We start from the raw sequence: 21376 nt of genomic DNA, 5'->3' as shown, positions 1-21376 counted from the left end.
TTTAAGTTCTCAGTCTGTAGCTCTGTCTCTGGCACAGAGTAGATGCTTCGGTTTCTCTTCGCCACATCAGATGCTTGAGCCCCGTCTATAACATCCCACCAAAGGTCTTCCAGCCTCTATTGCAGAAAGGAGATCCCAGTACCTTCTCAACCATCCAGTTGGAAAGTTTTTCCTTGTGTTGAGCCAGAAGATTGTTTAGAGCTTTTAACCATTTTTTCTTAATCTTGTCCCTTGGTAATAGAAGATCAGGAGACTCATAATAAACGGTAAGTGATCAGGGGTCACGGCCAGCAGAAGATTATGGGTTTTAGAATAGTAAACAGGAGAACCAAGATAAGGCAAGTTTCGAACACACAACAGAGTTTCCCTGTCCCTATTTGTAGCAGGAGCAAATCTCAGAAGGCAACCTCAAAAGTTGCCTCATGTTACCAGAAAAATAGCATGCCAGAACTAAAAGTTGAAGCTATGTGCTAGCCTCTTTATACACAATGAACCAGAACTGGTTCTTAGAAAAAAAATAAACTGGTACAGGACTAGAGTGCTTACAGATTTGGCTTACACTCATCTCCTTCAAAAAGCCTTCTCCAACTTGGGCAATCCCCTTTTTCTGCATGTCCTTCAAATGCTGCTGAACACGGATTATACCCTACCATTTTACGATTAGTGAAACGTCATACAGGAGTATTTTAGCTGCTTCATCTCACTATTGGCTCTGTCTCACCACCTAGAATATTCACACACACAAAACCAAAGACGTATACCCCATAGGTTTTGTTATTTATCATTTTATTTCCCCTTCCACACCGAACCCATTGCAATCAGGACTCTTCGGTAGAGTCACAATCAATGGCTGTTTGGTGACCAGAACATAGTAGGGGGCCAGTCCCCCTTCAGGCAGACTCTTGAATGCTGAGGGAGAGCATCAGGTTGTAGTTCTGAAGACCGGGGTCCTGGGGAGATGAGAGGGTAGTGATGAGAACATGTGCGCACCTGGGGATGATTGAAGGGGCCCCCTCCCTCCTCCTTCAAGAGAGGAAATATCGAGAAGCATGTAGTGGGCCATCAGGAATCACTGCTGCTTCAGGCCAGAGGAGCTCACCTTTAAGGTGCTTTGCAAAGACTGGCAGGTGAGAAAGGGTTTTGCGGGGAAGGAAGAGAAAGAAACTGATTAACATACGTGTATTATCTAGACATGGTGGTATTAAATATGTGCGGGTCTTTGTATATCAATTATACCTCAATGAAGCTGTTAAAAAATAAGTAACGTCCTAGAGAACAATATGCAGAAATTTTTTTAAAGCAATTTTTTAAAAAGATACAGCCTGTGACCTTAAAAAGCTCGAACTCAGCAGGAAGACAGGTACACGCATGCCAATAATGTGTTAGTATAGGAGGGAAGAAAGGAAAAATCTCAGACTTTTAGAACAAGGAAATTGGCATTGCTTCCTGGAGAACAGGGTGGGGGGGGAGGGGAGAGAGAAATACAAATGGTTCAGAAAAGTCCAAGCAAGTCAAGTACATGTTCACTAGCTGCAGCCATCACTCTGCATTGATCCTGACCTGTGTCTAGAGCATAAGGGGAGAGACAAGGCCCCGAGGCCTCCCCACACCCACCGCCAACCTGAAATGCATCGAATTATTCCCCAAGCAATCTGTGAAGTGAAATATCTTTGCTGTCAGAGGACTAGTGCTTTGCATTGTATCTGTGCAGGAAGGAGGCCTGGTACAGATGACAGAGATTCTGCCAAGTGAAGAGGGTGTTCCCAAGAAAGGGGGTGTTGGCACCCAAGTGGGGTGAGGAGAGCAGCCTGGTACAGGCCGTTGAAGCCCCAGCAGGTTGAGAAGGGTGTCCATACTGGGCAGGACGTGCACCATGTCAGGTATCAGACGCTGGACTGAGGTGAGGAGGATTCCAACGTGGAGAGGACTCCTTGGCACAGGCTGTTGGTTCCCAAGCAAGGTGAGGGGGGCGTGTGCCAGGGAGAGACGGTTGGGGTTGCAGTGGACAATTGGGTCCATACAAGGAGACTGATCAAATACGTAAATCTGTTGAGAACAGGAGCCAGTTTTCTCAGTACTGGATAAAGGAATTGCGAATACAGAAAGAACACTAGAGTGAACCTTAGAGTACTGAAATTGGAACTGGAATTATTGGTGTAAAACTTGTGGCTTTTCAATACATGTACATGGATAGAGAGTTAAAGATACATGTTAATGTGGGTGCATTCGTGTGTGTTCCCTAGGCTGTGTCCACTGATGATGCAGAAGTACTGTCACCTCAAAAGCCCAGATCTTGTGCCCATCTCTTGTTTTCTGAACACCGTTATCCACTTAAAGGAACCAGGGCTCTTTGGAGAAATAGCTGATTCCAAGATGGAAGCAGGGAAAGCACAGGATGAGCCTAGAATATACTCTTGTGCTATACTATAAGAAAATCCTCAAATACCCATCGTCCTGGGGGCCCTGACAACAAGGCTAGTTTAAAAAGGGAAACAATACTTTCACTTCCAAATCTTTGGACAATGCTCGACAAACATTGGAAAATTATCATAACTATCCTTTAAAATAAAAATTAGTACTAATACATAAATAAACTTTAAAAGGGGGGGCATGCTCAAGTGGCTCAGTTGATTAAGCATCCGACTCTTGGTTTCGGCTCAGGTCGTGATCTCACCGTACATGGGTTTGAGCCCCACATGGGGCTCTGCTGACAGTACAGAGCCCACTTGGGACTTTCTCTCTCTCTCTCTCCCCCTCTCTCTGCCTCTCCCTGGCTCGCATGCTCTTTCTCTCTCTCAAAAGAAATAAACTTAAAAAAATTAGTACTGAAGCTCACCTCATGCCAGCCAAATTCATTTTTTTATCATTCCCATTTCAGCCTTGTATTGTATCCTGATGCCCTGCCCTCAATTTCTGTAAGCCGCAAGTACAAATATACCAGTGCCAACCATACCACACTGGGAAACAATTTTTTAATGGTTAGACTCACATGTGGTCTCTTACCATTTTTCCATTGCATCCATGTATTCATTCATTCATTCAAGTACGTGTTAATTACCTGCAAAGTGTTCAGTATTGTGATAAGGGGGCGGTGGGGGTGGGGGTGGGGGTGGGGGGAGACTCTGGAAGGTCCTAGCGGGGCAAACATCTGGGTGGAAGCTTATCCTGAACGGCTCATACTGTTTTAGAGTTAAACAGATTAGGAGATCAGTATTTGAGACTCTCCCTTTATCCAGGTTTCGGAGATGAGGAAATGAGAAGGTGAGTAGATGAAATGATTTAGCCATATAAAAACCAATTGTATTTTAACCTTCCGAAAAACATACACTAAACCTCTCCAAACTCAATGTTGTCTAAAAGCATATCCTGGGGCACCTGGGTAGCTCTGTCAGTTAAGTGGCCGACTTCAGCTCAGGTCATGATCTCACAATTCAGGAGTTTAAGCCCCACGTGGGGCTCTGTGTGGACCACTCAGAGCCTGGAGCCTGCTTTGGATTCTGTGTCTCCCTCTCTCTGCTCATCCCCTGCTTACACACACACACTCTCTCTCTCTCTCTCTCTCTCTCTCAAAAATAAATAAACATTAATAAATAAATTTAAAATAATAAAAAAGCATGTCATATTGCTCCTATGAGTCTAGAAACATTTTGAGGATGAGAATATTGCCTTTCTCGCCAGTGCTTGTTGGACAAACTGAAATTCTGTGTGCTCTGTGCTCCCCTGGGCCCAGGAGTAAGGACTGGAGGCAGCAGGTGGAGAGGAGGTTAATGTGCCCCTGTGACCTCTAGGGGGAGCTGTGACTTCACCAAAATTCCCGAGGCTGGTCTGGAAGAAGGAAGGGGAACGGGAAGGAGGCTTAAGAAGGAAGCAAATGCTCTGGCAGCAGGGTTTGCTCCTGGTTCTGCTTGGGTCATGGTTCCTGAACAGCCTAGATGCGAAAATCTAGTCCAGGTGGCACTTCTCCAACCTCAATGGCATCGCGTCTGCGGTCCCCGTGGCCCCTGTCTCTCGGGACCTTTTGTTATTCTCCAGTGCTTGCCCTGTATGTGTGGGTGCCCTGTTCAGGCTCAGCACCCCAAGTGGGCGAGGTGCTTTCTGGGGGCACGGCTTGCAGCATATTTCTCTCATAACCTCGTCAGCACCGACTGACGGTGCTTCCTACCCAGTTAGCATTAAATTCCTGTGTCTTAAAATGAGTGCAGCTGGCTCCAGGGAAAGGTTCTGGAAGCCAAGCAAGGTGGCCTCTGAGTTAAGCCAGGATGGGGCTTGCGTGGGTTTCTCCTGGCTCCCTGAGAGGTGGTGGGGGCGGTGGGGGGGGGGGACACCTGTCCAAGGGGAAGGGATGTGTGTTTGAGTGGAGGAGGTGCTGTTAAGCAGAAAGAGGAAGGAAAGACTCAGTTATTCATTGGGGAGGGGAGGAAGCTACTGACAATGACAAAAAAAAGCAACTGCAAGAAACCTCCTCAAGGCAGAGGGGGGATGGGCCTTTCCTCAGCCTAGCGACCTGCATCCAAACCCACGGGAAGGAGGGAGGGAGAGGAAATGTGAGCTGTAGAACAAACAGGGGCAGTGACCTCCCGAGCAAACCCTCTGTCGGGGCCACAGACACACATGCAGAAGACAGGAACCTGAGCAGAGAGTCACTGCGTCCCTTCCATCAGATACTGCGATGAGCTGCCAGCCCCTCTGCTGTGTGGTCCTTTGTGTCCTCTGGGCAAGTGAGTCTGGGAACAGGTGGGACATCTCTGTCCTCCGGTTTCTAGCTTCTCTCATGGAGCTGCTTCCCAAGACTCTCTAAATCTGTTTTCTTGCTCCCACAGTCCCCGAGGACACTGCAGTTACCCAGACTCCAAAACACCTGGTCGCAGCGACAGGGAGTAAGGGGACCCTGAAGTGCGAACAACGTCTGGGACATAACGCTATGTACTGGTACAAACAGAGTGCTCAGAGGCCACCGAAGCTCATGTTTGCCTACAGCTATAAGGAACTCGCCGAAAATGACAGTGTCCCCAGTCGCTTCACACCCGAGTGAGTGCTCAAACAGCTCCCACCTGCACCTTCACGTGGCCGCCCTACAGCCAGAAGACTCTGCCGTGTATCTCTGTGCGAGCAGCGAGGACACAGCCCCGCACAGCCAACGGCTCCCCGTGCACAAACCTCCTGGGTGCAGCCGGGGAGCCGTGGGGGCGACCACGGCTCAGCTCGCCACATCCGGTGGGACCCCAGACAGACAGAAACCCCAGGCCACGACGTGCCGGTCGGTTTGCTGGATGCAGCAAGGCCCAGTTCCCTGCACAGACGCCCACAGCCTGTGGCCTGGCTCTGCCCGGGGCCCGACTGTGCCCGCGGCTGAATGCGGGACGGAAAGGGTCCACCTCAAGTTCCTCCGGTAGCTTCCGATCGGCACGTGGCCCCGGGGACTCTTTCAGGAGACGCGCTGCACTCTGGCCGCGGCGGCCCTGCCAAGCCTCCTGCCAACGCGTACCTTTCTCTGCCTGTTCCTTCCGCCCAGGTGAGACCCTGGATCTCAGCCCTGCTCCCAGCTCCAGACGCGCTCCGAGCCCCTTTGCAGAACACCTGCTTGCCTCACCACAGGGCCCTGTCAGTCCCTGCCACTGAGGATAGTGGCTCCCTCGTGAGGTTCGGATCGCTGTCCTCGAGGCCACTCTCTGCTGCACACCCGGGGACTCAGCTCTGCACAGGCTCCTCTTCCTCTCGGGCTTTGACACTTTGAGGCTGGATTCTTTTTCCTTCTGTCCCTTTAATCCTAATTCTTCAGGTCTCCACATCCTGCGTTGTCAGCCAGAGAGCCTGATGGCCCTGGATCGTTGCCCGCAACAGGCAGGAAGGGGAGAAGGCCCCCAGCGTTTCCGAGCAGGACCGTATACTCGGGGTTGTCTGTGCTGAACCCCATATTTTCTGACATCGCCCCTTGCAATGGCCCCAGTGCTGCACACACCTTGGGACCCCAAGGGCTGAGCGGAGCCCTGTGTCCTGGGGAGTCCGATGCCGCACTGACACAAAGCCTCCCTCCTCTCTCCTGTAGGGGGCGCTCCAGGGGGAAGTGGGCCTTGCAGGAAATGTAATGCCTCAGTCAGACTGACTAGGAACCATGGGAGCTCAGAATTCTCCTCCTGTTTCTGATGCCCAGAAGCCTGTTCTAGGAGAGAACTCATTCCTTCCCAATCCCGTCATGGATTCCTGGCTCCTATGTTGGGTGAGTTTTAGTCTCTTGGAAGCAGGTGAATCTTTGGGAATTTCTCATCTTGGATTTACCTGAGGCTCTTTCAAACCATTTCCTTATTCAGTCTCTGGCTTCTTTCTCCTCCCTCAGGACACACAGAACCTGAAGTCAGGCAGACCCCCAGCCACCAGGTCACAGAGATGGGGACAAGAGTAATCCTGAGATGTGACCCAATTTATGGGTTCTGTACATTGGTACAGACAGATCCTGGGACAGAAAGTGGAGTTTCTAGTTTTATTCTACAAGAGTAATCTCTTGGAGAAGTCTGAAACCATCAAGGATCGATCCTCAGGTCAAAGGCCTGATGGATCATTCTCCACTCTGCGGATCCAGCCCACAGAGCTGGGAGATTCAGCCACATACCTCTGTGCCAGCAGCTCAGCCACAGCCTTTCACAGACACCTCCAGCCTGCACACAAACCCTCATGTATCTGCCTCTTTTCCAGCTACCAGAATGCTTTTGCTGCCCAAGAAAGTCTGATTTGACTTGTTTTTTCAGCTGTTTCCAAATAGATATCTGAAATTTAATCACCAAAGTAGTTTATCTTTGGCAGGAATGGCCAGGGAGCATTTTTTGCCAAATTTTTATAGGCACTACAGGGCTTGACTGTGGCCTCCAAAGATGGGAGCGTTGTTGCCCAGGAAAAGACCATCACATGGCCTATGTCTTCTCTTTACTTCCTTTTGCATCTTGGATTTTGTTTCGTTTTAGTAGCTTAGAAAAAACCATTTTAACTCATAGAATCAGAAATGGTTATCGAGGAAGGGCTTTAGTATTTCCATAAGAGTATAGAGGATTTCCAACAGTAAATCTTCAGAAGGACGTGCAGTTCAGCATAAGGGCCTGGACTGTCGATGAGTCTTTCCCAGTTAAGTACTTGATGCGTTTGGGGAAATCATGTTAACTCACATGAAAATGAGTTAAGAGAACAGTAACAATGGAGTCTGCTATTGGGACAAGGCCAACAGAGGTCTAAACCAGTGAGAGAATCACCAGAATATAGCAGGACAGGGCAGGATCGAATTCAGCAGCAAAAATCAAGTAGCATCTAGAAGCAGAGCATGAATGAACTTGTCACCCTGAACTTGACATGGGGCATCCAGATTAACTTCCTGGGTTTTGAGTAAGATCTCAGTGTTCTTGAAGGCCTGGAACAGGAAAGGCAGAGTGAAGACTTCAATAGAAAAGAATGAATTTCCTCATAATAAGTCAGGATGAGCTCAAGCAATGAATAGAGGTGAAAAAGTGTGAGCATATCATATCAGTTATAAACACATGAAATATTCATTTACTCAAGTTATATCCATGCCAGCACCACCATCTACAGGGTCTTCGACAGGGTCATCTACAGCACCACCATCTACAGAATGACTTTCCTCCTGACATGAATCCCGCCAACTTTGCAGACCAAAGGATCCCATTTTACAGCTAAGGAAATGAAATCATGGACCTGTAGTGGTGGGATCCATTCTTGTTTTCATGTACTACGTCCTTCAGAAGCATCTTACCTTGTAGAAATGAAGAAAGGACCTAGTAAAGGTTTGGCTAAGGGGCTAGCTCAGATATAATACCCTCAAGCTGGGGAGATACTTTCTAGGATGTGGTATGACTTGTACAGAGGGCTCTGAGATATGGAACTATGTACTCAATGAATCCAGAAGCCAAAGGGTGGGGGGAGGATGGTATCCCTCTCATTACCACCCCCAGTGATCCAGCTGCAAATCCGGGCTTCTTTTCCCTGTATTTTTAGGGTCTTCTAGATAAAAAGTTCTGATTCTTTTTTTTTTTAATTTTTTTTTTCAACGTTTATTTATTTTTGGGACAGAGAGAGACAGAGCATGAACGGGGGAGGGGCAGAGAGCGAGGGAGACACAGAATCGGAAACAGGCTCCAGGCTCTGAGCCATCAGCCCAGAGCCTGACGCGGGGCTCGAACTCACGGACCGCGAGATCGTGACCTGGCTGAAGTCAGACACTTAACCGACTGCGCCACCCAGGCGCCCCAAAAAAGTTCTGATTCTTTAAGACAGGGGTGCTTCCACCACAGGACATATGAACATAAACTATGACGGTACCTGGTCATTTGGGGCTCCTTTTGATGGAAGCCCAATAGGTAAGGATGGAGGTATTGATCTTGACTATCATGAGGTGATAGAGTTGCTCCTACATAATGGAAACGGAAAGGTTTACCTGGAATTCAGAGAACTAGTTCAAACATCTCTCGGTGCCTAACTTCCTGGTGATAATGACAGTTCTGCAATTGCAACCATTTTGGCTTGACAAAGTAAATGTACCTAAGGGACTCAAAACCCTCAGAGACGAATGTCTGGGTCACCCCACAAAACAAACATCTTAGACCACAGAAGGGCTAAGCAAAGTTGGAGAAAATCTAGAATTGGTGATAAGGGAGATAATAAATCTCAGTAATGGCTTTGTGTACAGTAAGAGCAGCAGTCCTATAGCCCTAACTCTGTATTTGTACAGATTGCAGCTGAACCCCACCTTGAAGACCTTATTATTTGGACTTGAAACAATGCAGGGTGTAGACTATTTGAAATGCCTCGATTGTATCACCACCTATCTTCCTGGCTTCCCCGCTGATTCCAGCCACAACTATTTCATGCAGCTATTCCAAGCAGACATTGACCCCTTCATATGGATTGAACCTCCTCTTAAATATGGGCAGTGTATCTAGCTTTCTTCCTGAAGTGCTCTGTGGGCTGTGGTTGAGACACATGAATGGCCTACTAGAAGCTTATACATGCATGACCCAGAAGTGTCAGGGTGTTAATGCTCTATGGGACAATCCTCAACCAATGGGGGGATGAGAACGAATAAATAAAGCTTTGTGTCTGTCTCAGACTCCCTAGAAAGTTCTAGATTGATGAGCAGCCATTTATCTATAATGATGGCCCAATTAATATACATATTTTTCATATTGCCCATCCTTTTTGTTTCTGTGCATGATTTGGCCTTGATATCTCCATCTGACTTATCTTCCACTTTTCCTATTCTTTCCAGCTGTATCTGTTCTGCTTTTAACCTCATATATTGAATTGTTAATCATAGGTATTTTGTATATTTTGTTTCTACCATCTCCATTTAAATGTTTACTATAGTTTCCAGTTGTCCACTAAAATTCTCCATTTTGTCATTCACTTTGTTGAATATATTATCAACAGTAATTTTAATATCAGTGTCTGACAACTCCATCTGAATCATTTTGGCTCTGTTTCTTTTTTTTTTTGTAATTTTTTTAAATGTTTATGTAGTTTTGAGAGACAGAGAGAAACAGAGCACGAGTGGGGAAGGAGGAGAGAGAGAGGGAGACACAGGATCCGAAGCAGGCTCCAGGCTCTGAGCTGTCAGCACAGAGCCCGATGTGGGGCTCCAACCTACGAACCATGAGATCATGACCAGAGCCCACAGTGGCGCTTAACTGACTGAGCCACCCAGCTGCCCCTGTTTCTTTTTTTTTTTAAGTTCGTTTTATTTATTTTGAGAGAGAGAGAGAGAGAGAGAGAGATAGAGAGCAAGCGGGGGAGGGGCAGAGAGAGAGGGAGACAGAATCCTAAGCAGGCTCCATTCTGTCATCACAAAACCCAATGGGGGTTCAAAATCACAAACCATGAGATCGTGACCTGAGCTGAAGCCAAGAGTCAGATGCTTAACCAACTTAGCCACCCAGGCACCCCTTGGGTCTTTTTCTTTTGTTTGTTTTCTCTTCTTGCTTTTGGCCATCTGATGTTGTTTCCTCACGCAATAGATAATATGTGTTTGAAAGCTAGATATTGTATATGAAAAACTATAGATATAATCTCAAGTATTGGATGGTATATTTTCCTGTAGAGAGGATTCCTTTTTGCTTATGCTAGGACATATTGGAAGAGGCAAATCGTTTTTTTTTTTTAATTTTTAATGTTTATTTATTTTTGAGAGAGAGGGAGACAGACAAAGTGTGAACAAGGGAGGAGCAGAGAGAGGGAGACACAGAATCCGAAACAGGCTCTGAGCTGTCAGCACAGAGCCCGACGCCGGGCCCGAACTCACAAACGGTGAGATCATGACCTGAGCCGAAGTCAGACGCTCAACCGACTGAGCCACCCAGACGCCCCCAGATCTTCTTAATCTGGTTGATAATTGAGCTGGATTGAAGCTAAGCTTTACTTTTTTGATGGCTGTTCACTTTTGCTCCTAGTATGTGATCATTTAGGTTCCAAACTAAATGTCTGGAGTATTTTTACTTTATTAAAGTTTAATTTGCATAACATAATATTTACCTATTTCAAGTGTACAACTCAGTGACTTTAAATAAATTTATGCACGGGGCAACTATCACCATGAATCAGTTCTGAAGCGCTTCCATTGCCCCCAAATTTCCTTTGTCCTCATTTGCAGTCAATCCCCACTCCTACTTGAGGCCCCACGGCCTCAGTCTTCACCAAGACCTTCTCTTAGGCAGTCCCTAAACACAGACATTGCTCCCCAGACCAGTAAGGTCATGTGATTCCTCCAAGCTTCTCCCTTCTCAGACTTCTCTTTCTTCTTAGCTTCTTAGCTGCTGATATTAAATTGGCAGTAACAGTCAGGGAAAAGTGATTTTTCAGATTATCCTTTCTCTCTGGGATGTTGATCTCTTATCCTTCTCCCTTCTTTCCTTTCTTTGCAAAGCTTCACTTGTAAGCTACAAGGTGCGATGAGGTAGGTGCTTGGGAACTGGGTGCATAAGCCTCACTAGCTCAGCAAACATCTAGGGGTGCTCTTGGTTACTGTCATACAAACTTATTTTATTTTTTAATTAAAGTTTATTTATTTATTTATTTTGAGAGAGACAGAGACAGCACAAGTGGGGAAAGGGGCAGAGAGGCAGAGAGAGAATCCCAAGAAGGCTTCGCCCTGCCGGCACAGAGCCCGATGTGGGGCTGACCCATGAAGCCGCGAGATCATGACCTGAGCAGACACCAAGAGTCAGACGTTTGACCAACTGAGCCACCCAGGTGCCTCAGCATCATACAATTTTAAAACTGGGAAAAGACCTGGAAATTATTTATTTCAGCTCATTGTTTTATAGATAGAGGAGATGGGAAGTCATGTGAAGGATAGTTTTTAACTGTGTTACTGCTGAATAGATTCCTAACTTCCATATGACATAGATTTTTCTATCTCTAGTCTAGAGTAGTCTGTGAATTTCTTTTTGCTCCTATCAGAGTATAAGCATCATGAGAGTGAGCATATTGCCTTCCTCGTGCTTTGCCCTAAGTAGCCATTCAGTGACTGCAAACAAACAAAACATGCTAAAAGTTCCAGGAAGGATGGTAGTTGTTTCTGTTTTGTTCACTACTGTTTCCCTGGTGCTTGCTCTGTGTTCAATGAAAAACAACAACAACAAAGGAACCACTTGTCTTGGAAGAAGTTTCACCACTAGTTGACAGTGTTGCCGGTTTGTGTGTGCCTGCTGCCTCTGTGGCAGTCCTAGCTCCCTGCTCCAGTGCCTGGCCCTTGCTGATTTCGGTTTCTTAAGGGCTGGCTGGAGCCTGGCCAGGGAGGGCCCTGAGGTCTGAGAAGTGTGCTTTGCTGACCACTAGGAGGCGCTGTGGTTTTCCCAGAACCCTGAAGCGGGGGTGGGGCGGAAGGAGGGAAAGAATCAAGGGGACAGTGGTTCTCACCAGGGCAATTTGGTGACTTTGGAGACATTTTGTTGTCCCAGCTAGGGCTGGGGAGTGCTACTGGCGTGCAGTGGGTAAAGGCCAGTGCACAGGACAGCTCCCACAGCACAGAATTATACGGGGGCTGCCGAGCAAAAATCAGACATTCAAGGGAGCCAGGATTTGAGTGGGATCACCCTGAATTATTGTGAAGAAGAAGATCCAGAGAAGAGAAACTAGCCAGACTCTGAGACCAGATCTGGAGGAGGGAAAAGGCAGGGAGGCAGAGAAACATCCTTTTTTAAAAATTATTTTTATTGTTTTAGAAAGAGAGAGCATGAGCAGAGGGGCAGAGAGACAGAGAGACAGAGACAGAGAATCTCAAACAGGCTCCATGTTCAGTGTGGAGCCCGACTCAGGGCTCGATCCCACAACCCAGTTGGTCGAGTCTGGTGGTCTGATCCCAGACTCTGTTGCTTGAGTCTGATGCTCAACCAGCTGAGCCACCCAGGTGCTCCGGCAGAGAAAGATCCTCAAGGCAACATACCCGCCCCATTCAAACTACCCCCAGAAATTCCAAACTCCTTTGAAAGGAGTAGGAATGAAAATGTCTTTGAAAGGAGTAGTGCAAGAAATGAAAAACGAGGAGAGCCCAAGAATGGGGAAGTCATTCTTGGCTGTGACATCACAGGCGGGGCACCAGGAAGGGTGTGAACAACTGCAGCCTGGCTCTTACCTCTGAGGACTGGAACCCCTGGTGGGTCTCTGCCTGTCTCCACCATGGGCTCCAGCCTCCTCTGCTGTGTGGTCCTCTGCCTCCTGGGAGCAGGTGAGTCCTCAGTCCAGGTGCTGTGATGCAGCTTTGAGTCTCTAAGGCTGTGTTCACCAGGTGTCCAGCAACAGGCTACCTCCTGGGACTTGTCTGAATTCTGCTTCTTTCCTTCTCAGCCCCCCTGGACACAGCAGTTTCCCAGACTCCCAAATACCTCATCGCACAGATGGGAACTGAGAAGTTCCTACAATGTGAACAAAAGCTGAGCCATGATGCTATGTACTGGTATAAGCAGGATTCCAAGAAATTGCTGAAGATCATGTTTGCCTACAATAATAAGGAACTCATTCACAATGAAACAGTTCCAAGTCGTTTCTCACCTAAATCTCCTGACAAAGCTCGTTTAAACCTTCGTGTCAGCGCCCTGGAGACAGGTGACTCTGCCGTGTATCTCTGTGCCAGCAGCCAACACAGCGTTGCAGAATCACTGCCTCCCTGTGCACAAACCCCCTGGCCCAGCCAGGAAGCTGCGGAAGGGGCTATGTCTTGACCCTGAGGCTCCATTCACCCCCGTGAGACCCCTAGACGGGAGTTTCCAGTCTGTAGTACAGGCTGCCCATACACCCGGTGAGGTTCTTCTTTATTTATGCCCACAGAAGTCTCCCAGAATTCTACTTATCAGCTAGAGCAGGGGTTTCCAGTAAATTCACGGAAGTACTCGGGATTTCACAAACAAGAAGATCTTAACTGGTAGAAGAAGCCCTTCCTTGAATTTCTTTGCTGGTACTTACTGTACAAACCTTGTGACTGAAAACACGCTATTCACTAAAAATGTTCCCTGAGCAAAAGCCTAGAGGAAAGTGGGGCGAAGACAAAAGTTTCTAAGACCACAGGGAACTTCAGATTATTAATGAGTGCACTGGTGAATAGAAAAATATTTGGAGAAGCATGAAAGTTCATGGCAATAGGTAAACTAGAGAGAAAGAAAGACAATATAGAATAGAAGCTCTGGATTGCTTATGTTCTCCTAAACACCCACAGGGGTAGGTTTGTGCACTACAGACTCCTCCTCCAGGAGGGCTGACCGGGGCGATTCTTCCCAAATCTGATCGAGTCTTGAAGGAATCTTGAAGATTCCTCCAGAGCAGGCAGTACCCAGGTGGCAGAGGACATTGAACATTGAAAGGACTTTCTACACAAATCTCTATGCGGTAGCTAGTTGTTGGCCCTACCTTAAGCGAGATAACATGAGCAAATTTGTATTTGGTACAGCACTGGTACCAGTATGGCTCAGAAGAGAGATGTTTCGGGGAGGAAATAAACAACTTGGAGACTTTGAAAATATTCTACATGATGCGGCACCTGTGTGGCTCAGTCAGTTAAGTGTCCCACTTTGGCTCAGGTCATGATCTCATGGCTGGTGAGTTCGAGCCCCACGTCGGGCTCTGTGCTGACAGCTCAGAGCCTGGAGCCTGCTTCACATTTTGTGTCTCCCTCTCTCTCTGCCCCTCCTCCACTCACACTCTGTGTCTCTCTCTTTCTCTTAAAAATACATAAACATTAAAAAAATAAAATATTCTACCTGAAAGATTATAGACAATATAGAAGAGAAGCTCTGGCTTATTTATGTTATGATCTCCTGAAGAACGTTAAGTTTCAATCTTGCAGTTTCTAATGTAGGATTTGCTAGGATCTATTTCAGTTTTGCCTTCCCCGGTAGGGAGCCCTAGCATGCGGTCATTATTACTAGCGCCTGGCCTTTCAGCGGACTCCGTGGGCATCACAGAACATCCACCAGTGTCTCTTATCCTACCTGGGTCTGAATGCCAATGTCATCCAGCTGAGTGCCTTCTGAAATCTCTGCTCAGCTCTCCAGCCTACTATGTGTCCTCTGCTCAGCCTTCTGGAGTCCCACCCTGAGCACGCACATAAGGAAGTAGACAAGAAAAAAAAGGATTTCCTTACACTCAGCCTTGGGGTTCCTTTTCAGTACTCTGTGCCCCGATCCAAGCTGTCTTGGGATCAGTTATGTCTTTCCTCTAGATCTTCAAGCAACATACACTATTCTACGTTATACAGATAACGTTTATTTGAATTTCCTTGCATGTTTACCATTCTACTTCTTCACTGCAACTCAGATTTTCTTTACATCATTTTCCTCCTTCAGGCACATCCCTAATTCAGGTACCCGAAACTCCCCTTTCACCCACCCCTTGCTTTGGGAAATGCTTATGTTCGCTTTTGTTCTCAGGGCAACCCCGCCTTTCTCTTCCACTTATTGCTCCAGGTTTCAGTTTAAATTCTACTGTCTTTTGTAATCCTTGGGAGTTTACTTATTGGGAGCCAAACAATCCCAAGTTTTTGCGGTTTCATTGCAGAGGAGTGTCTTCTTGCTACAGTGGATGTCCAGCGTAAGAAATACAACAGTAGCAATGCCAGCCTTTGAACTAAGTTTAATTTTAGGTTCTTGCCTAAGAATGGAATATCTCCACCTGTATGAATTAGAGGCCCCTCATATACGTAACCTGTTCAGGAGGAGAATATCCAACGCCTTTGCTTAAACTCTCACCCATACTACCCTTACATTTTTTGTTTTATGGGCCACCCGGAAACTCTGATAGACTTTATTCTGTTAGAAAAATGAGTAGGAATTGAATGTCCTAGGTATGCGGATGAACGGCAACGTTGCCAACCCTTTTTGTTGTTTCAGAGGCTTCTTTCGTCTTCACACTTCCGTGGATCTGGTGTCATCACAGCCCCAACCCCTCCAGCTCCCCATCTGTGGAATGAGGGATAGGGCGCCCTCTGCAGCGCCGCCACTGGGCTGGTTCGAAGCCCGCAATCTGGGAAATGTGCTGCCTTGGCCACAAGGAAGCGCTGTGGCGCCATTGAAAACTCTGAGGCTGGGGTGAAGGGAAAGGATGGGATTGAAGGGAGGGAAGGGGTCAGGAGGGAAAGAGTGCATTGGGGCTCCATCCTTGGGTCATTTGGGAGCATCAGTTGAAGGTCCCTCAAAGATACTAAACTAAAATTATTTTCAAATTGATTTCCCTTCGTCCTGCACAGGATGCCTTTTGTTGTTCTCGTTGAGCATCCTGTTTACTCTCAGCCCAGCCAAGCTTTGTACCCTCAGTGCTGGGACAGAGGATGGCTGCTCCCTCGTCCTCCCCCCCCCTCCCCCCCCCCCCCCCCCAGCCAGTGTCTGGCTCCTGGCTGGCATCCAGTCCTGCCTTTTTAGTGGTGGGCACTGGGCCCAAACGGAACCACAGCCCTCCTATTTCCCTCCTCCATGAGGTGGGCAAAAGGGCTCCATGGGGCTTAGACACTGAGGGAAGCATCTGCATGACTGAGCGGAGAAGGAAGGAGATCTCTTGAAGCGGAAAGGGTCTGTTGCCGAGTGGGGTCTTGGAAGGAAGCTGGATAGAGAGAGAGCCTAAAAACGAGGATGGAAGCTAATAGCAGGGGAGCATCTGTCAGAGGAATAGCTCATCCCAGTCCATTCAAATCCACCTTCTGCCAGAATCTGTACAAGGACAAGGTGTGAGGCTGGAGGAAGAAACACCCCCCTGGGTCTGGGACAGTGACATCACAGGCCAACCACCAACCAAGGCCAAGGAAACCAGAGCCTGGCTCCCTGCCCAGGACACCTAGTTACATGGTGCTCACCTTGGCCCTGACTCCACCATGGGCTTCAGGCTGCTCTGCTGTGTGGCTCTCTGTCTCCTGGAAGCAGGTGAGTCTTGGGTCCTGATGGGCAGCCCCTGTACCCCATGCTAAGTCCCAAGGGCTGCAGCAATACTCTCTGTGTGAATTCTGCTCCTTTCTTCCAACAGTCCCCGGGGACACTGCAGTTACCCAGACACCAAAACACCTGGTCGCAGCAACAGGGAGTAAGGAGACCCTGAAGTGCGAACAACGTCTGGGACATAACGCTATGTACTGGTACAAACAGAGTGCTCAGAGGCCACCGAAGCTCATGTTTGCCTACAGCTATAAGGAACTCGCCGAAAATGACAGTGTCCCCAGTCGCTTCACACCCAAGTGCTCAGACAGCTCCCACCTGCACCTTCACGTGGCCGCCCTACAGCCAGAGGACTCCGCCGTGTATCTCTGTGCGAGCAGCGAGGACACAGCCCCGCACAGCCAACGGCTCCCCGTGCACAAACCTCCTGGGTGCAGCCGGGGAGCCGTGGGGGCGACCACGGCTCAGCTCGCCACATCCGGTGGGACCCCAGACAGACAGAAACCCCAGGCCACGACGTGCCGGTCGGTTTGCTGGATGCAGCAAGGCCCAGTTCCCTGCACAGACGCCCACAGCCTGTGGCCTGGCTCTGCCCGGGGCCAGACTGTGCCCGCGGCTGAATGCGGGACGGAAAGGGTCCACCTCAAGTTCCTCCGGTAGCTTCCGATCGGCACGTGGCCCCGGGGACTCTTTCAGGAGACGAGCTGCACTCTGGCCGCGGCGGCCCTGCCAAGCCTCCTGCCAACGCGTACCTTTCTCTGCCTGTTCCTTCCGCCCAGGTGAGACCCTGGATCTCAGCCCTGCTCCCAGCTCCAGACGCGCTCCGAGCCCCTTTGCAGAACACCTGCTTGCCTCACCACAGGGCCCTGTCAGTCCCTGCCACTGAGGATAGTGGCTCCCTCGTGAGGTTCGGATCGCTGTCCTCGAGGCCACTCTCTGCTGCACACCCGGGGACTCAGCTCTGCACAGGCTCCTCTTCCTCTCGGGCTTTGACACTTTGAGGCTGGATTCTTTTTCCTTCTGTCCCTTTAATCCTAATTCTTCAGGTCTCCACATCCTGCGTTGTCAGCCAGAGAGCCTGATGGCCCTGGATCGTTGCCCGCAACAGGCAGGAAGGGGAGAAGGCCCCCAGCGTTTCCGAGCAGGACCGTATACTCGGGGTTGTCTGTGCTGAACCCCATATTTTCTGACATCGCCCCTTGCAATGGCCCCAGTGCTGCACACACCTTGGGACCCCAAGGGCTGAGCGGAGCCCTGTGTCCTGGGGAGTCCGATGCCCGCACTGACACAAAGCCTCCCTCCTCTCTCCTGTAGGGGCCAGTGAGGACCCCTGAACAAAGTTTCAGACCGAAAAAACCAGGTGCCAGTTGAACTAATGTGGCAACTGTCCTATCAAGGCACATCCTTAGACTGTGGGGTTTCTTTTACCTGAATGCGACTCTTCCCTGTCAACTGGTTGAAAGAGATAAACACCTCTGGATTCGGTATGTTTTAAGGACTGTTTTATCAGGAAATAAAACTAGCCTGCTATAAAGTGCATTGTTTGGTTTAAGGTTTGACAGGGATCCTCTAAACAAACACTGTGTCCCCACAAATCATGCCCTACAGAGGACCAGAGGAGAAGAACGGGGTCCTCACGGGCGGTGTCTTGCTCCGGACCCGGCAGGCCCAGGGTTTCTGAGCTGTGGTCCTCAGGAACCAAAGGGTCCCTGAGTCATGGCTGTGGACACTCAGGGTCAGCACTGAGCTTTGGGGAATCGGAGAAGGGGCTTCCAGGTGAGGTCCCGGTGCCCAAGCCAGCTGCAAAGGGAAGGAGGAGACCAGCCTTTGGGAAATGGGTTCGAGACATACATGTGTGTGTGTCTTCGCCCGTTCTTTTATTCTGTAACCCAGCTGTCCTTCTCCGATTTCTCTTTTCTTCTCACTCAAGGCTCGACCTGGAGCTTCAGATCTGCAGAGACACCTGCCCTAAACCACACAGGCAGCAAACGGGCCTCCGCTGCCACCAGCTCAGAGCCAGTGGACAATGAATGGGTTGGGCACTTAGTGTCCTCGTCCATCCTCCTTCCCTTGCGCTGAAATGTCCTGTCAGGCTTCAGGTCTCTTCTCCTCACGTGCGTTCCCAGGTTGTTTCTTTTTTTGGTCCCTTTATTCCCAGCGTTAAGTCGTCAGGCTCCGAAGTGCGAGTCACAGAGTCGACGCGCCACCGGACTGTGGCTGCGATGTGGCCGCGGGGAGGAGAGCGGGTCCTGCTGGACCCTTGGCCTGGTGCCCTGAGGCCTTTACTCTCGGAGGGTCCCTCTGCAGCTGCCATATTCCAGTAGAGCGTGAAGGCCAGGGGCTGAGCCCCGGGGCATCGCGTATGGGCGGCGGGGGGCACTAGGGCTTCCCACTCCCTCCTGCAGGGGTGCTCCTGAACCTGCGGGTGCCGCCCAACACTGTGACATCACAGGGTCTCCTTCCTGGGCTACTAACGTCCAGATGCCCAACGGGGAGAGGCCTCCCCTCACCCTGCCACGGGCAGCAGGATCTTCTGCCGGGTGACTTTTGATCACCTACTCCTGGGAGCAGGTGCGTCCTGGGAGTGTGGGGGACACTCCTTTCCCACCCCCTTTATCTAAGACCGGTTCCAAACTTCTGCCTCATTCTCTTTCTGGCCTCTGTCTCCACCCACAGGGCACAGAGAACCCAGAAGTCACCCCAAACCCTAGCTGCTACATCCCAGAGATGAGACAGAGCATGGCTCTGCAGTGTGAGCCCGTCTCTGGTCACTTGTACTGCCTGTCGTACCGACAGAGCCTGGAAAGCGGAGCGGAGTTACTGATTTCCATCTGTAACAAGCTTCCTTCAGAGAAGACAGGCTTTGTGAAGAACTGATTCTCAGCTGAGACTCCTGACAGATCGTACTTGCTCCAAAGACCCTGGCCGCGCAGCTGAGAGACCCAGCCATGCACCCCTGCCCCAGCAGCTCAGCCCCGGCTTTGCAGGTGCTTCCTGCCCTTGCCCCGAACTCGAGGCTGCTCTGCCCCCAGGCTTTCCCGCAGCCCTTCCTGCCCACAGGGGCGGGGGGCCGGGCTGCAGCGTCTTCCCAGGAGCAGAGGTCAGAAGCTAACTTTAATTTGCAGAATAGGAAATTTGCACGGGGATATCCGGGGCTGTGGTATTAAGGAAATATTGTCAGGTGCCACGGAATGTGGCTATGGACCCCAAGGGTGGGACAAGTATGGCCAAGTGAGCGACCAGATGAGGCTACAGAGGAACCTGTAAAGGACTGACTTTTCAGAAGCTAAGACCTGAGGGTTCTTGAACAAGCAGCAGGAGGGATGATGTAGGGGACACTTTATGAGGGAGATACTATATTTCTTAGGAATAAGGCAGATAGACTTAAGTTTTCGATTAGATAAATCAACATTAGTGTTCAAGGCTAGTTGCATTTATCATATTGGTTATACACCTATTTATTCATTTACTAATTCATTCATTTATTCTTTTTTAAAGTTTTTTATTTATTTGGAGAGAGAGAGTGTGTGAGATCAGGGAGGGGCAGAGAGAGAGAGAGAGAGAGAGAGAGAATCCCAAGCAGGTCCCGCACTGTCAGTGCTGAGCTGGATGCAGGGCTCGAACCCACGAATTGTGAGATCATGACCTGAGCAGAAATCAAGAGCCAGACATTTAACTGAGCCACCCAGGTGCCCCCATTCAATTATTCTTTAAACAGACAATATCCTACCCCAAGCTACGGAAAGTATAGTTAGTGCGCTGCAGGGACCCCATGGGCATTAGAGGAAGAATGAGTCACAGGGCCGTATATGAATCAGGGCTCAGCCTTCCCTAGGCAGCGAACTCTCCTTCACACCATGAAGCAGCCAAGTCCTCTAGAAAGGGTGCTGGGGCTGCGAAGACAGAAACGCCATGGAGAGAACATGCAAAATGAAGAGGAGAACTGTAGGAGGGGGAGCCAGAGAAATGGTCCTGGGGACAGTGGCCATGGTCCCCCAGGGAATTTTGCTGGGGGATTTCCCTGGCAGGATGGCCCTGAGGACGCTGTCCCTTATTCTCTGAGGAACCACTAAGGGCTGAGCACAAGGGCACCAGGGAGGACACCCTGCACCAGTGGTTACAAAAGCAGAGCACAGGGCAGCGGATGGTATCTTGTGGCAAACACCCCATCTCCCCCAGTCCTGACCCCCGGAAGCAGCAGACAAGGCCAGTTTTCCTGGTATCTGGGAAGAAATGCAAGTCCCTGATGCAACTCAGCAGATGGAAATCTTTAGGAGTCAACCCTGGTTGGGTTCAGCCTCAGATGGAAGGTGATTCAGGAACAATAAACAGTAAATCTTGGGGCTCCCTAGGGACTTGTAGGCAATCGAGCCAGGCACACACCTGCACTTCAACATTGGTAGGTTAATGCCCAGAAGTGGTGCCTTTTGGATATGCACGAATATGTGTTCTTCCTTTGTAAGGACAGTTTAGGGAGTTCTGTGAACATCTGATAACATGTAGATTTCACAAGTAATTTTAGAAAGAATTCTGTTTGGAAGAATGATACAAAAATATATTAACGGTTGTTGACACTGGATCGTGGGATACATCTTATATTACATGAAGTGAAATGCATAATATAAATGTTAGTTATATACATTTTGTCAAATGGAAAAACTAGCAACACCACCCAAGATACAGACTCGTCATCACCTCTTGGTCTCAGTCCTCTTGCAGTTGATACCCATCCGACAGGTAATCAATCACTGCTCCACGCCTATCATCATAGATCAGATGTGCTTGTCCTTGAACTCATATAAATGGAATCATACGCTCTTTTGCAACCAGCATCTTTCACCTAACACGTGCTTTTGTTATTCATCTTTATCGTTATGTGTGTTAGTAATTCATTCTTTTTTTATTCTATGTATTTTTTTATTGTGTGACCCTGCCACAATCTGTATATCTACTTACATGTTAATGGACCCATG

The 21376-nt window shown here is 49.0% G+C and overlaps 1 long non-coding RNA gene, 1 pseudogene and 2 gene segments (V, D, J or C); all 4 read left to right on the top strand.

The window, feature by feature from the left end:
* The window catches only part of LOC106970404 (T cell receptor beta variable 9-like), a 54808-nt pseudogene extending 48481 nt beyond the window's left edge, over positions 1-6327 (top strand).
* Positions 6328-11908: 5581 nt separating this feature from the next.
* Positions 11909-13212, top strand: LOC128314694 (T cell receptor beta variable 3-1-like). The segment is given in 2 exon segments: positions 11909-12718; positions 12838-13212. Coding segments are annotated over 2 exon segments (423 nt in total).
* Positions 13213-13945: 733 nt separating this feature from the next.
* LOC106970407 (T cell receptor beta variable 4-1-like) lies at positions 13946-17940 on the top strand. The segment is given in 3 exon segments: positions 13946-14081; positions 15372-16394; positions 16495-17940. Coding segments are annotated over 2 exon segments (618 nt in total).
* Positions 17941-18526: 586 nt separating this feature from the next.
* LOC128314695 (uncharacterized) lies at positions 18527-20980 on the top strand. Its single transcript, XR_008296575.1, has 2 exons — positions 18527-18974; positions 19080-20980. It is a non-coding gene; the product is annotated as an uncharacterized LOC128314695 (long non-coding RNA).
* The last annotated feature ends 396 nt before the right edge of the window (positions 20981-21376 follow it).

Source organism: Acinonyx jubatus, chromosome A2 (assembly GCF_027475565.1).
Source record: "Acinonyx jubatus isolate Ajub_Pintada_27869175 chromosome A2, VMU_Ajub_asm_v1.0, whole genome shotgun sequence".
NCBI lineage: Eukaryota > Metazoa > Chordata > Mammalia > Carnivora > Felidae > Acinonyx > Acinonyx jubatus.
This window is presented reverse-complemented; position numbering and strand designations above follow the sequence as displayed.